The sequence below is a fragment of the Melampsora larici-populina genome, assembly GCF_000204055.1.
Source record: "Melampsora larici-populina 98AG31 unplaced genomic scaffold MELLAscaffold_13, whole genome shotgun sequence".
NCBI classification, from domain to species: Eukaryota; Fungi; Basidiomycota; class Pucciniomycetes; order Pucciniales; family Melampsoraceae; genus Melampsora; species Melampsora laricis-populina.
The window spans coordinates 136,367-150,644 of NW_006768777.1; the positions used below are offsets into that span (position 1 = coordinate 136,367).

A 14,278-nucleotide genomic window follows, 5' to 3' on the forward strand; every position below is an offset into this window, starting at 1 on the left:
GACTGTGTAAGCAAAAATGATAAGTCGTTCTTCAAATCCAATATTATCGTCTGGATTGCTGTCGTCGTCAGATTTCATGAAGGACACCATTACCAGACAAGCGATTGAAGTTTGAAGGAAACTGGAGTTAGTGGAGTTAGTGGTTGTGGTGACAAGAAGAGATATGTGAAGTAAGATTAAAGCGTTGAGTGACGACAGGAGCTGCCTACGGCCTGAGACTCTGGGCATGTTTCAGGATGTGATGGGTGTTGGGGCATTCAAACCAGTCCGGGGTGACCCAACTTGAAAACCCATGAAAAAAACCCAAAAAGAAGTTGGGTTTTCATGGGTTTTTCTCATGGGTTTTCAAGTTGGGTCGTAGGTTTGTACACCGCTATTGTATGTAAAAGTTTCGGTGTAAAAGTCGGGTCGCCCGCGGCGGAATTGAATTTTACACCGGATATTTTACACTGCATCTTACGGTGTAATAAAATCCAGTGCAACAATCCCCCACCCCGGGGAAAAGAGAGTTTTACACCCGACCCGTTACACCGTTCCAGCCCGGTGTAAACTTCATGGGTGTAATATTACCACTCGACCGGGGTGATTTCGACTTTTACACCTCTCATCATTCTCAATTTACACCTGATCACCTCACCAAATAATCCTACGAACCAAACATCAGATGAAGATATCTCATATCTATTCCTGATAGCCAAACCCAACTGCACATATGCCCAATCCCCACATACCACATATACGTGTGAGAGTGGACGGAGGGTCAAATCGTTTTCGGAACGTTACTATGTTACGTTGTGGAATTGCCACAATTCTTCAAAAGTTGACAAGCCACCACCTCCATAAGGAGCATTGCTTTCCTCTTTCGGAATCAGTGTTCAATCATTCTGACATTTCGAAGATGGGTCAACAGCCCTCGAGTCTGTCGGTATCTCTGGTATCTTCCCCCAGAGCAACTGAAGACTTTTCAGCCTCTTCGTCCGAATATTCGTCCACCGGAACTCAAGAAAGTACCTTACCATCAGCCGGAACCCTCGAAACTACCGTGATGAAACCTACCAGGTTAGAGCCAGCTGGCGACGATTTCGATCTTGATGTCTCCGTCAAATCCGATGTCTCTTCTCCCTTCGATTTGGACCGTCATGTTTTTCGAAATGAAGGTCAAGATGATCAAGTTGAAGCTCCGTCTCAACGTCGGCCACAACTGCAACTGCCAGGACTTAAAAGCCAGTACAGGAACTTCATCGACCACGGTAGCCAGGTTGATGCCGAGAACTACCCAACTTATCCAAACGGGGACACCGTCTTTGTCAAGGAAGCCAAAGATATAATAACGAATTGGCAATTCATCGGATGGACTCACAAGATGCGAGTCTCGACTACAAAAAACAAGCAGTGGAAAACACGCACTTATGCATGTTTAGGCGTAATGGAATGCTCCGAACCCACCTGTCAGTTCGCTGGCCCCCCTCCAACAGGCCAGAATAAGATCTCTGATGTCATCGAAAGGTCAGTTGATCTTGGTTTGACACGTTCTCTGCATTAAGTCAAATAGATTCCTTACTAACGAAATGACTCGGGTTAGCTGCACGCCATGTCCAATCAGCACATGCAAAGGGATTCAGACCCATTACCAATGTGATTGCAAATGCCGAATCGACACCGAAATCGACATCAACAAAAAGGAAGGTTGGGCATTACTACGACATCGAGGTGTACACAAACACGTATGGCCAGACGCCAAGAAGGCCGACCCACTTGCAAAGGCCAAATTAAAGGAGGCTGTGGTCAACGATCCTAAGACAGGACCATTGGGTCTGAAGGTGCGTCTTTTATCTCAAAGTAACATATCACCTCAACCAAGTTAAGTTGACCTTGTCATTTTGGACGCTAGGTTGGGCGTGTGCATCTAGGAACACAACCCATTAAGTCTATCAGCGAACTACATCCCTCATTTGGCCACATTGACCGACTAGGGTACTTACGACGCGAATTCCTAGCGGAAGCCGGCCTAATGCCAAGCAAGGACGACCCAGAAGCAGGAGATAAATGGCTGCAATCCATTCAGCATTGGGCGAAGTAAGTATGACACCTTGTATCCGGATTATCTTTCACTTGAGCTGATCAGCAGGGGACTTGATGATTACAGGCAAGGCATGCAATTGATCTCGGTTTCTTGCTTGACCGAAAACTTCCATTACTCATTGCAGACGGATTGGATGGCCGAGGTACTGCTGTACAAGTACAAAGGCGAAACATATTCAGGTGGACTGTTGTCAGATGTTACCTACAGATTCTTTCAGAATGGCTACTTATTAACGACGTCGATGTATGTTGAACAAATTGGACGTTGGGTCCCGATTCTTCTCACATGGCTCGCCGGACTTGATACTGGCCACTACAAGGCTCATTTTATGACTTTATTCGAACGCATCCAGAAGACAACTAAATCAGATAAAGAGAAGAGGTTATTATGTGAACAAGTAGTGGATTTTTCGCTTGCGCAGAAAAATGGCTTTGTAGAGGCGTACATGGAGGTATTCCAAGTGAATGAGGTTACTGCCATGTCTAAATTGCACGGCTGTTTACAGCACTTTAGACAGGCAGTGATGCGCCTGCAGCGAAATCACACTATAGTCCCAGTGCATCTGGAGGTGAGTCATCATTATCTTCATTTTCGTCTAGAGGCTTTCACTAAATTCGATACCTCACTCTAATCAAAAATCTTTCGCATTCAGGAACTTTGGGCGGAGAAATGCGCAGAGCTATTACTTCCCGATGGACCAGACTTAAAAACACTCGATGAAAGGTTTGAAGAATTACGAACCACGTTTCCTAAAGCGAAAAAGTGGTTAGATTGGTGGTGTACTTCGGATATACAAGCCATGCTATTTCCAGCCCGCAAACGTATGCCTGAAGACGATCCTCCTTTGGACGAGAGCGATGATGAAGATGTTACGGATCAACCTCGACGTCGGCGAAACTTGCCTGCGACCACAAATGCGCAGGAGTCAATGCACCGAGTGTATTATGTCCTTTGGTAAGCTGTTTTCTGTTCCATCTTTTCTAAGCCTTTGTTCTTACTGACCATATTTCATGTTCTTGTTATCCTTACCATTACTAGTCCAGGGAAATGTGAACTAATTCCCGGATTAGTTCAATTGTTTGCTTTGGTTCAAAGCCTGGAACGCGATTATAGGCAAGTGGCGAAAGGTATTCCCATCGCCTATGGAACCTCGCAAAAAAATTGGGAGGAGGTTGTGAAGACGTTGGGTATGCCCAAACCCACCAAACGAAGATATGTCCCTAATGACGGACGGGCGCCGGACACGACCAAAGAGCTCATTGGCACTGGTGGAAAAAAGAAAGGACCTGGACGTCCAAAGGGGTCTCAAAATGTCATTCGCCACCCTCTAACAACTTATCAATCTTATACTTGTGGTACCACCCTTGGCACGAAAAACCGATGCTGGCAAAGCTCAGTTCTCGAATGTCTTTACGCACTCTACGGGCCTGGTTGGAGCAAATATCTCACAGTTAATGGCACTCGCTTGGTCAATCTACTCATGCGTCATTTTACCAGCCGTTTTCGGGCCGAACTGACTGAAGGAAGTGGCCTCAAGGGAGTTTTATCACGAGGACAAGGAATCTTACATCGTGCCATTGAAGACCAAAAGAACGGGTACTTCATTGCCGATCAATTTGCTTGTGCGGACTCTTTCTTCGAAAAATTCCTCCAACAGAAATCACCAATGCGACCTCTTTTTGAAATACCTCTCCGCAAGACTAGCACTTGCTCTCGAAATGTCGAACATAATCGAACTTCATTAGTATCAATGACTACATTACATGTATTACCTCACACCTTCCACAACGCTGGAATATCTTATGGAGATGCCGAATTGTTGATAGAGAGGTGGACAACAACTGGCCTTTCTACTACAGCTGTATGCTCACAGTGTCACCCACATGAAACTCTGGCCGGCTCCAAACAAGAAGACCTTGCAACCATGGAACGTAGATTCCAGCTCGAATTTCCCGACACGAACTCAGCACCTTTGCATTTATACATCCACTTGGATGGGGTTGTTGAATTGACCAATCACGAGCGCGAAAGCTTCATGGGCAACACCAACTGGCCAGCGCACTTTAGTATAGGAAATATCAATTATAAGATGATTGCACGGGGCTTTTGGGCGGCATCTCATTATTGGTGCCAAGTGGTTCGATGTATTCAAGATGTTATGGGTGTCTGGCACTACGACGAGCTGAAGAATGGTGGTTTTGCTCAACTAATCGAACGCGACATCACAAAAATCGGTGGGCCAATCCCTCACACTTCATGGATTTGTTACACCCGGATGCCAAACGATAGTGAAGTACAAGAAACTGCAACCGTCCTTCGTGGATTGATGAAGCAGTTCCCGACTCATACCCTCACCATTCCTTTCTCTATGCCGACAGAAAGAATGCCATTTGGAGGTGGCCTCCCGCCCCTAGTGGATGAAAAACCAGAGGCTCATCTGGATATCGAAGGCTCTGTTGATTCCGAAGGCAAAGAAGATCAGCTCGAGGAGATCTTTGAAGAAGATGCTATTAAGATCAAGTTGAAAATACCAAAGAAGAAGGCGGAACTCGAGGAGATGCCAATAGTTCCTGTGCAGGCGGATGTGTCGCCGCCAGCAGCCAAGCGAGCTCGCAAAGCTCCTGCTGCCAAGCGTCCGGCCGCTGCTAAAGCTGCTAAACCTCCAGCAACAAAGAAGGCCAAAAAAAAATAGCCTAAATGTTCTTCTTATCTTGTTTTCGTCGTCTCTTTTTAGGCGTGATGTTTAGCCTTAGTTGTCTTTTTCAATACATGATTGTTTCTAGTTAGTCAGTACTTGCAACTAATCAGATGTTTAGTTGGTATCAATTTTTTCTTGGAATGCCTGATGATAACGAATTTACAAAAAAAACGTGTAAAGAGGTGCAAAATTGCATTTGTGACGACATCTTATGGAAATTTGCACTTGAGTGAATTGCACCGGATCCTTGTGGTGTAAAGGATCCGGTGCAAAATTCTGCTGAGCCAGGTAAAGATGATTTTTGCACTGTAATCCTTTACACTTCATCATGCGGTGTAATGAATAACGTGTAAAATTCCATTTTACAACGGGGACACTGACTTTAGCACCTTATCTTTTACACTTATGTATTTTACACGGACACAAAAAAAGATCAAAAAGGTGTAAAATTCAATATTGCCCGGGTTGTTTTGGAATTTTACACCGGCCTTGTTTTACACTGAGTTGGGTGGTGTAAATAGGTCGGTGCAAAAATGTACCTCCCCTTAGGTTACTCTGTAAGGACAAACAATCACAGGCGATGACCCGGGAAAACTTGTTGCATTGCTGTTGACAAACGTTGACCACGCTGAGCACGCTGTTCAAAATCAACACTAGCCTGTGAGCAAAATCAAGGACTGAGCTGTCCTCTTTCCTTCCTTGACTCGACATGAAATCTTGACTCCCATGCTATAACAGATCTTAAACAAACGTTCGAAAGCTGATAGAATTGCCTCGCCGAGTCCGACCGGCTCGGACGTCGGCATGTGAGTAAGCTAAACTAACCCCCCATGAGCTCCCACAAGCGCGTTCGCCGCGCCCTCGCAGAGGGGCTTAGAGCATCTCCAATGTGGCTGAATCCGAATAGATGTACAGCTCAGTATTTCCCTCGGCTGGACAGCTGTAATTTTTTTCAGGTGACAGCGCCCTGCAACGCACAACTGAACTTCTTTCCCAATTCCTCATAGGGTTCATTTGAGGTTGAACCCCCGTCACCATATGTCTTCATCTAAGTAATTGGTCGATCGCACCTATTGCGTTCCACACAATACATGTGATCGATTGCGCTCACCTCACGTAAAGAAAGAGAAAGGTAGTCCACGGATGTATGAATTTCTTTATTTTTGGCCCAATAGTCGTTGGGATACTGGGATTCAGATTATTCGGCCAGGTCAGCAAATTTGCTGACCTGAGCCTGGGAACGTGTCATTTCCGAAAAAACGAGTTCACACGGGAGGTTCCATGTGGGAACACGACCTCGGCCTCGCCGAGTCCGACCGGCTCACTCCAATACAGGTTACGTTTCTAAACTAACCCCCCACGAGCTCCCACATTCAGATTCGGGAGCATTGGAGATGCTCTTACATGTAATGATATGAGATATTAGAAGAAGAATAATCAAATGTGTATCAAATGTTGTTAAGGAAAACTTGTTGTGAAGAAAGTTAGTTGCTAAGGAAGAAGGATAGATAGGTTACGAATAGTTAGGATAGATGTTTTATCAAAGATGTTATATATATATATTACTTGTAACAGTTATGTTCCCTTTTCTTTATCGAATTATTAAAGTAGTTTTCTCCCTCTAAAAACCCTACCTAGGTAGCCATGTGCTCACCTACGGTATACCAGAGCCCTTACAGTATAATTCAATCAATAAAATTCGTCGCGCGTTTTCTTTTTTTTCTAGGTTTTCTTTTTTTTGGTTCCTTTTTTTCATTTTTTATGGTACTTTTTTTGAATACGCTTTTCTGTACATATGGTCACTATTGTTGTGGAATTTTTATATTTTCGTTTTTTATATATATATTGGATTTTAAGCAAGTTCTTTTTAATCAAGTATATATTTTGTTTTATTGGGTGTTATGTGTTTTCATTTTGTGTGTAACCTTTTGGTCTTGGTTGCTGGGAAGAGTTTTCTTTTTTTATGTTAGCGTAATATTTTATCTGTTTTTATGTACGTTTCGAGTGATTTCAGTTTTAGGTTTGATATTCGTACGGTTATTTGTTACCCAGTGTTATCCGGTTCTTAGTGGTAATATGTGGATAGTGCGTCATAGGAGGTGTTATAGATTATATTCGATCTTTCATTTCTTTTTTTATGACGTCATTAGATTTCTGTGGTTTTTAGTAGGTGTGGTTTGGTTCTGTCCGGCCCTCAACGCTCTATTCTTTCTGGTCATTATCATCATCTTATCATATAATTTGTTGAACTCCTTATTTTTTCGTGGTTTATTATCATCATCAGCTATGACTACTCGACGATCTACTGTTTCTGGCGATAATCCTGTTGTGTTGACAAATGATGAACAATCATTTGCCGACCGATATGTCAACCCTTCTCTTCGTTTACTTCAATCTACTTTGGAAGAACGAATCACTCAAACGGCTTCGGAAAACGTGGCACTCTTTCGTTCTCAGATTGACGAAAATGTTTCTTCCTTACGTACTCAACTTGATTCTCTTCGTTCTGACTTTGCTCAATTATCGACTGCGGTGGCAAACTTGACCAATGTGGTTCAAGAATGCATGAAGGTAGCGGATCTGGATCAACGGTTGGGGAATCGAGTTTCTGACGTTATATCATTAATGCGTTCAGAAATTTCTTCCACCACGGCAGTTTTGCGTCAGGAGGCGAAGGAATCTAGTGAAGATGTCGTAAATCAGCTCAATACTCAATTAGATTCCGTTCGATCACAACAAGGAGGTCAGACTCGTACCGAACCGGCTCCGATCTCGACCTTATCCTTCGATGGTTCTGATCCGAAGTCGGTGAATTGGTTTATCAATGCCATTCGTGATTCTTTATTTTCCCACGACAACAGTTTTGTGGATGATTCGCGTCGTATCAGATGGGTTGCTCGTCATTTTCCTCCAAACTCATCTGCTCAAGTTTGGTGGACCAGTTTGCTCCGAGAGAATTCCAAGGCTCATGGTGTGGTTTTTAATCATCAAGCTTCCAATTTGAAATTTATCACCGAGTCTCTTTCCTCTTTAGAAGGTTTCTTTGATCAAATTGCAGATCGCTTTGGGGATAAATTCTCCTCGATGACTACTCTTAAGGAACTTCAAGCCTTGAAGCAAGGAAAGTTGTCTTTGTTGCACTTCAACTCGTTGTTCGATGGGTTAGCTTTTCAATTGTCATTGGAAGATCTTATTTTGATGGATTACTATAGTAAGGCAATTCGACCTGATATCTTAACGCGTGCAATGAAGCACCCTGATTGGGTCAATGTCATGACGTTAAAACAAATGCAAGATCTGGCGTTATTGGCTTCAAGACAAGTCTTAGATCTCAACATGGCTAGATCTTATTCATCCCCGACTCAGGTTCAACAGCGTTCTTCTTCAGGACAACCTCCTTCTAGACAAATTCCTTCTGTCATTGTTCCGTACAATCCAAATGCTATGCAAGTCGACGTCAATGCACTTCAGACCCGACAAATCCCATCAAGACCTTCTAGAGTAGGGATGAATTATTATCGGAACTTGTGTCAAGAAAGAGCAGTTTGTTATAAATGCCTCAAAGCCTATGATTCTTCTCATCAAACTGCGGAAGGACGTCCAGCCGGTTGCCCAAATCCAGGTGCTTCGGTAGTGGCCATGGATGCCTTTGTTGCCAATGTGCAAAGGGAGTCTTTGTCTACTCAGTCCGTCTCGGCTGTAAACACGTCTGTAGGTTCTGTTCGACGACCTCTCACTCATCAAATTAATCCACCACGAGGATCAACTATACGAAGCCCGGTGGTTAATCCAGTTCTTTCTCGTCAGCAAGTGAATTTTGGTTTTCATCAAAGCCCTGCGGCTATACGACCCTCTTTGTTGAACGCGTACCCGCCAATCTCTTCTGGACAGCCTGACTTTCCGCCTCTCGTGCATGATGCCCCTGCAGTTCCGGTACCCAATCAAAACCCAACTGCTCACGTCTCTGCTTTGTTTCATGATTTTTTAAGTGAAGATCAGCATGAAGATATCGGTCACGGTTTGAATGAAGAAGAGTATTTTTCTGCTCAACCGCTGTTCAATGAATCATCCGAAAACCAGATTTCTGCAATTGCGTTTAAAGGCGAAGAGGGCAATGATTCTTGCCTGATCTTGTCTGTTTTGTTGAGTTGTGGCAAGCGTTTCTTTCCGGCTCGTGCTCTTGTAGACTCGGGTGCATCAAGAAGTTTTGTGGATAAGAGTTTTATTCATAAACATGGGTTGATCTCTAAACTTCGACCTTTTCCTATTACTTGTATTACTTTTGATGGTTCCAGTAGCAAGGATGGGGTTGTCACCCACGAATGGGATGGCCATCTCTTTCTTCGAGGCCTGCACGAAAATCATCAGTTCAAATCCGACATTTCACTCGACATTACGACTCTTGGGGGATATGATATTATCTTGGGAGTTGATTGGTTAAAACAGCACGATGGCTGGGTTGGTGGCGTTGGTCCTACCTTGAAATTAGAGAACCCGGTTTCGGTTCAAGAAAAACCTTCTGATGGTGAATACCTTACTCGTAGAACTCAAATTTCTTCTTCACCTGTCACTTCTTCTTCAACTGTTCCTTGCTCCTCAAACACCTCTTCCGCCCTTTCTCAAACATCTCCCTTATCTTCCATTCTTCCGCCTCAGTTTGCTAAGTATGCTGACGTATTCACTCCTAAACAGGGTGGATCTTCACTGCCACCGCATCGGGAAGGGTATGATATGGAGATTAAGTTGAAGCAGGGTGCGGTCCCAACTTTTGGTGGGTCTTACTTACTTGCTAGGTTGGAAGAATCAGAGCTAAGGAGTTGGCTTGATGCGCAACTTGAGCAGGGCAACATACGACCTTCCTCTTCTTCCGCGGCTTCCCCCATTTTTTTTGTTAAGATGCCAGGAAAGAAGAACCGGCCATGTGTTGATTACCGATCTCTAAATTCAATTACGGTTAGGGACAGTATTCCAATCCCACTTCTTGGTGATCTCCTCACTCGAATAACTGGTTGCAAATTTTTTACAAAGTTAGATTTAAAGGCCGCGTTTAATTTCATACATATCAAGGAAGGCGACGAGTGGAAAACGGCGTTTCGCACTCCTTGGGGGTTATTTGAATGCTTGGTTATGCCATTTGGTCTTGCAAATGGCCCGGCTTGCTTTCAACGTTTTATCCAATCTGTTCTCTCTGAATTTTTAGGTGTCTTTTGTTTTGTTTACATAGACAATATTTTAATTTTTTCTAAGACATATGAAGATCACACTCGTCATGTATCTCAAGTCCTTCAAAATCTTCAACGTCATAATTTATCTGTCTCTCCTGATAAATGTCAATTCTATGCAAAAGAAGTTATTTTTTTAGGCTTTTTAATTTCAGAAAATGGTTTACAAATGGATCCAAAGAAGCTGAGTACAATTGCGGAGTGGCCATACCCTACTAACTCCAAACAACTTTACCGTTTTTTAGGTTTTACAAACTTTTACAGAAGATTTATTCATCACTTTTCCACTATTTCAGCTCCTCTAACCGCTTTGACTAGGAATGGTGTTCATGTTCTTAATGGTCTTGCGACTTCTGAGTGTATTTCGTCTTTTCACCGTTTGCTGAAGGCTTTCACTACTGCCCCTTTGCTTTCTCATTTTGATTTTGACAAACCTAGGGCATTACAGGTAGATTGTTTGGGCTTTGCAATGGCTGCTATATTATCTCAGCCGGATGCAGAAGGAAATCTCTTGCCAGTCTCTTTTTTTTCTCGTAAGCTGACACCTTCCGAAAGGAACTGGAAGGTGCATGACCAAGAATTGGGTGTGATTGTTGAGTCCTTTTGTGAATATGTTCCCTTTTCTTTATCGAATTATTAAAGTAGTTTTCTCCCTCTAAAAACCCTACCTAGGTAGCCATGTGCTCACCTACGGTATACCAGAGCCCTTACATTACAGTGGACTCGTGATTTTTGGCGTGTGAGCTCCAAGAATTATGTCCTCCTATGTTCTTTTCTCACCTTGTTGCTTCACCTCACCGTAGAAAGTGTTAAGCTTCAAGCTGCTTCAAGTATGCAATTCTTCATGCAATTGTACATGTCCTAATATAGCTATTGTGACGAATAGACACTCTTGCACTGCTTGAGCGGCGCGGCAAACGCGCTCGTGAGGGGCTTGGTTAAGCTTAGCATGTGAGTGGGATAATTGATAGGTTGAGATTCTCCGTTGTTGTATGTACAGAGACAGAGACTTATTACAGGATCTGGATTGCTTTTTGTAGCCATAACTTATAGGTCTTTGGCGCCAAGCCGTCACACAGCCCGGAACATCCCGAAACTTATATTGGTGCTTCAAGTCCCATGAGTGTTTTTATTTCTTTCCTTTTCAAGTAGGAGCGTGGAAAGCGCCTGCCCAAGGGTTTGTGAGGGAGAGGGACGGATTAAGTTTGGCACCTGTGGAGGTCAGTGATGAAAACGGTTAGGCCTAGGTTAGTGACAAAAAAGGTCAGAATTTCAAATTTGAGCAGCCAAAGTCCCACCAGCTTGTGGTGCAAACGGGCGGAGCAAGGTTGGAACTTGGAAGAGGTCAAAACATATCCTAGGTGCATGGAAAACGCTCAAAGAATGTCTGAAAGAACTTTAAAACCAGACAAATCACATCACTCTGAGGAAATCAATATGGATTTTGATACATATATGCCAAACTTAACTAAGTCCAATCATGCCTCAGAATTTTTTTGATGACTACATAGTCAAAAGTATGAGTTTGATGTTCTTTTTTTAAAAAAATTGAAACTCAATTTGATACTTCAAAAGCCTGGAGTGGGAAAGATGTACTTCTCCTTGACCAGAATTCAACTTATTTTGAGGTTTCTGGAGTGGATTTAAAGATCATCTCTCTTATTATCATCTTTGGAAAGAGAAAGTTGTTCTTTCTTGTGGGACACATAATCACTTTATTCTTAGGGTGTGTTGATTGGCCACTTTTGAAAAAAAGAAAACCATCAATACTTTCATCAGAGATATGGAAAGAAAGATTTTTGATTTGACAATCTTGGTGCTACTCTGAAACCCTTGAAGAGTTAAATCTTAAGGGAAGAGTTGGACTACTGGGAAGGTCCTGGTGGAATACTTTCCAAGCTTTGGGAGTGCTAACCACACCTGTGATTTGCCATGTTGGTGGATTCCACTTTTAAAAAATACAAAATGTAGATATGTAAGAAAATGTAAGAGAAAGAACAACAAGAACAACAAGAACAAGAACAAGAGACGATTCGAGATCTCTTTTAACATTGAAATTCAAACCCAGTTAAATTTTGAAATCCATCTAGATATTTCTTCCAAGTGATTTGTAAAACATCTTTAGGAATCTCTAAATCGAAATCTTTCATAGATTTTAAATTTAATTCAGTTTGATTCAAGATCCAATCTCTTAAAAATTGTTTATCAAATCCAGAAAACTTTTGACCGATTTGATAATCTTTAATAGTTGAGAATCTAGATGAATCGGGTGTTAAACATTCATCAATTAAAATTAAGTTTGATGTTTGAGGATCTATTCCGTATTCGAATTTAGTGTCTACTAAGAATAATGTAGAGTTAATCGATTTACAATGTTCATTGGTTAGATTGTATAGATCTATTGAAGTCTTTTGGATTTGGTTTGATAATTCTTTTGAACCTAATAAGTCTGAGACTGTGAAAAACAAAACAAAAAAGATGATCATCAATTTGATTGCTTTAGATGATTTGTTTTGTAAGATTGTTGGGGGGTTTTTTGACTTACGTTGATCTGGATGAATGTTTTGATCATGATCTCCTATTTCTGCTTTGGTACTTGGAGTAAAGATCGGTTCAGGAAATTTATAAGATTCTAATAAACCTTCAGGCATCTGAATGCCATGTACAGTTCCAGTTTGTTGATATTCTTTCCATGCAGAACCTACGGACAAAAAACCCCAGCAAGTTAGTTAAAGGGGTTCGATAGAGGAATCAGCGAATGAGTTCGATCTTACCGGTTAGATAACCTCGAACGATGGCTTCACAATTTAAGACTTGAGATTTTTTAACCAAGATTGTTCTATCTTTCAATTGAGATGAATATTTTTGAATTAAATTAGATTTAGATGAGATTTGATTCCAATCTGAAGTGATTAGATGATTTGGAATTAAATGTTGAAATTTATGAAAAAAATAAACCGATAGTTTAGTTAAAAGTTTTCCTTTGTTTGGGATTCCCTTTAAGATCGAACGACAGAGAGAATCATCATCATTAGACATTCAGATTACAGAAGTGAGGATAGGATGTTCGATGATGGAATTTGATGTGGTTTCTTTGAGATACTTACGTTTTTCATAATTATATCGAATGCTGAAATCCTATCTGTTGCAACAAATAATAATTTATCTTCTTCGCCTGGTACTTCATAGATATCTCTCTATAAAAAAAGTCAATCAAAACAAAAAACATCAGACCGATTTCTTTCAAATTTTTCAATTTCTAAACCGATTTTTGAGAAATATATACTCAACTACTTTACCTCGTTTAACTAATTTTAAATCCGGACAATTCGTTTCTAAAAGTGCATCTTCTAAATTAAATTCTTGAGAACCCATCTTACTCAATCTTCCTTGGTTGATGTATAATGTTGTATCGACTTTTGGAGAAATTCAAAGAAACAAGTTGATGGACGGCTGTTGTTTGATTTTTTTTCCAGGATCGGATCGGAGAATTTTAATTTCCAAGTCAACCAAAAAACAAAACCTAATCGAGCTAACAGAAAAAATATCAATCCAAGACGCGTCTCGAGAAAATATAGACCTGCTGAATTCGTACGCATCACCAGTAATCCTCGACTACTCTTGATCATTTTGAGAAAGAACTATGGATGATGAAGATGGTAAAATTGAGACTTGAATGCTTATGACCAAGGGGCGTTGCAAATGCCAAGGAGGCGGGGTGCGGACTGGTATTCTAAAGTTTTGAACACCGGGTCCAACCTCATACGACCTTAGCTGCTAAGTACATTCTTGAAATCGAGGAAACGATGCCATACACAACAAAACCTTACATTGAGGCTAACTTAACTAAGGTCCCCTCAGTGCCCCGGGGTAAGAGCATCCACAACGGTCCACCTACTTTGCGAGCCCTGGAACAGACCCCCGATCCTGATTTTGTGGATGTAGGGGGTCAAAAAAACAGGTGTCCACAGCGGTGCACTTGAAGTCAGGGGCCAGAACTCGATTGAGTGATATGGTATGCTTGTACCATATCATCTTGTTTCGAGTGCGGTTTGAGACGTGACTATATCGGTCACGTGGAAGCAGTGGCACGTGATATTGGGAGCCCCTATAGACCTCGCAGATGTGGGGGGTCCGGATGGAAATCTGGAGGCCCCCGACGTCTCACCCCCGATTGTGCGAGCTCCGTTGGAACGTTTTTTTGCGTTTTGACCCCCTACATCGCTGGAGGCCCGTCTAGTCAGGCTGGACAGTTGTGGATGCTCTAAAGACGCC

The 14,278-nt window shown here is 42.2% G+C and overlaps 3 protein-coding genes across 3 annotated transcripts; 2 read left to right on the forward strand and 1 right to left on the reverse strand.

Moving 5' to 3' along the window:
* Positions 1-898: 898 nt before the first annotated feature.
* On the forward strand, positions 899-4,775 carry MELLADRAFT_85140 (uncharacterized protein; the record flags this gene model as incomplete). The annotated part of the gene is made up of 6 exons (XM_007408556.1): positions 899-1,506; positions 1,604-1,820; positions 1,892-2,076; positions 2,126-2,651; positions 2,736-3,037; positions 3,122-4,775. The coding sequence occupies 6 exons, from the start codon at positions 899-901 to the stop codon at positions 4,773-4,775; spliced, it is 3,492 nt and encodes a 1,163-aa protein (XP_007408618.1).
* A 3,342-nt stretch (positions 4,776-8,117) lies between these two features.
* On the forward strand, positions 8,118-8,805 carry MELLADRAFT_105295 (uncharacterized protein; the record flags this gene model as incomplete). The annotated part of the gene is made up of 2 exons (XM_007408557.1): positions 8,118-8,583; positions 8,771-8,805. 2 exons carry the CDS (start codon positions 8,118-8,120, stop codon positions 8,803-8,805), a joined length of 501 nt encoding a protein of 166 aa, XP_007408619.1.
* Positions 8,806-11,932: 3,127 nt separating this feature from the next.
* MELLADRAFT_42976 (uncharacterized protein) lies at positions 11,933-13,633 on the reverse strand (the record flags this gene model as incomplete). Its single annotated transcript, XM_007408809.1, has 5 exons — positions 11,933-12,458; positions 12,549-12,704; positions 12,778-13,000; positions 13,111-13,200; positions 13,295-13,633. 5 exons carry the CDS (start codon positions 13,376-13,378, stop codon positions 12,049-12,051), a joined length of 963 nt encoding a protein of 320 aa, XP_007408871.1.
* Positions 13,634-14,278: the final 645 nt, after the last annotated feature.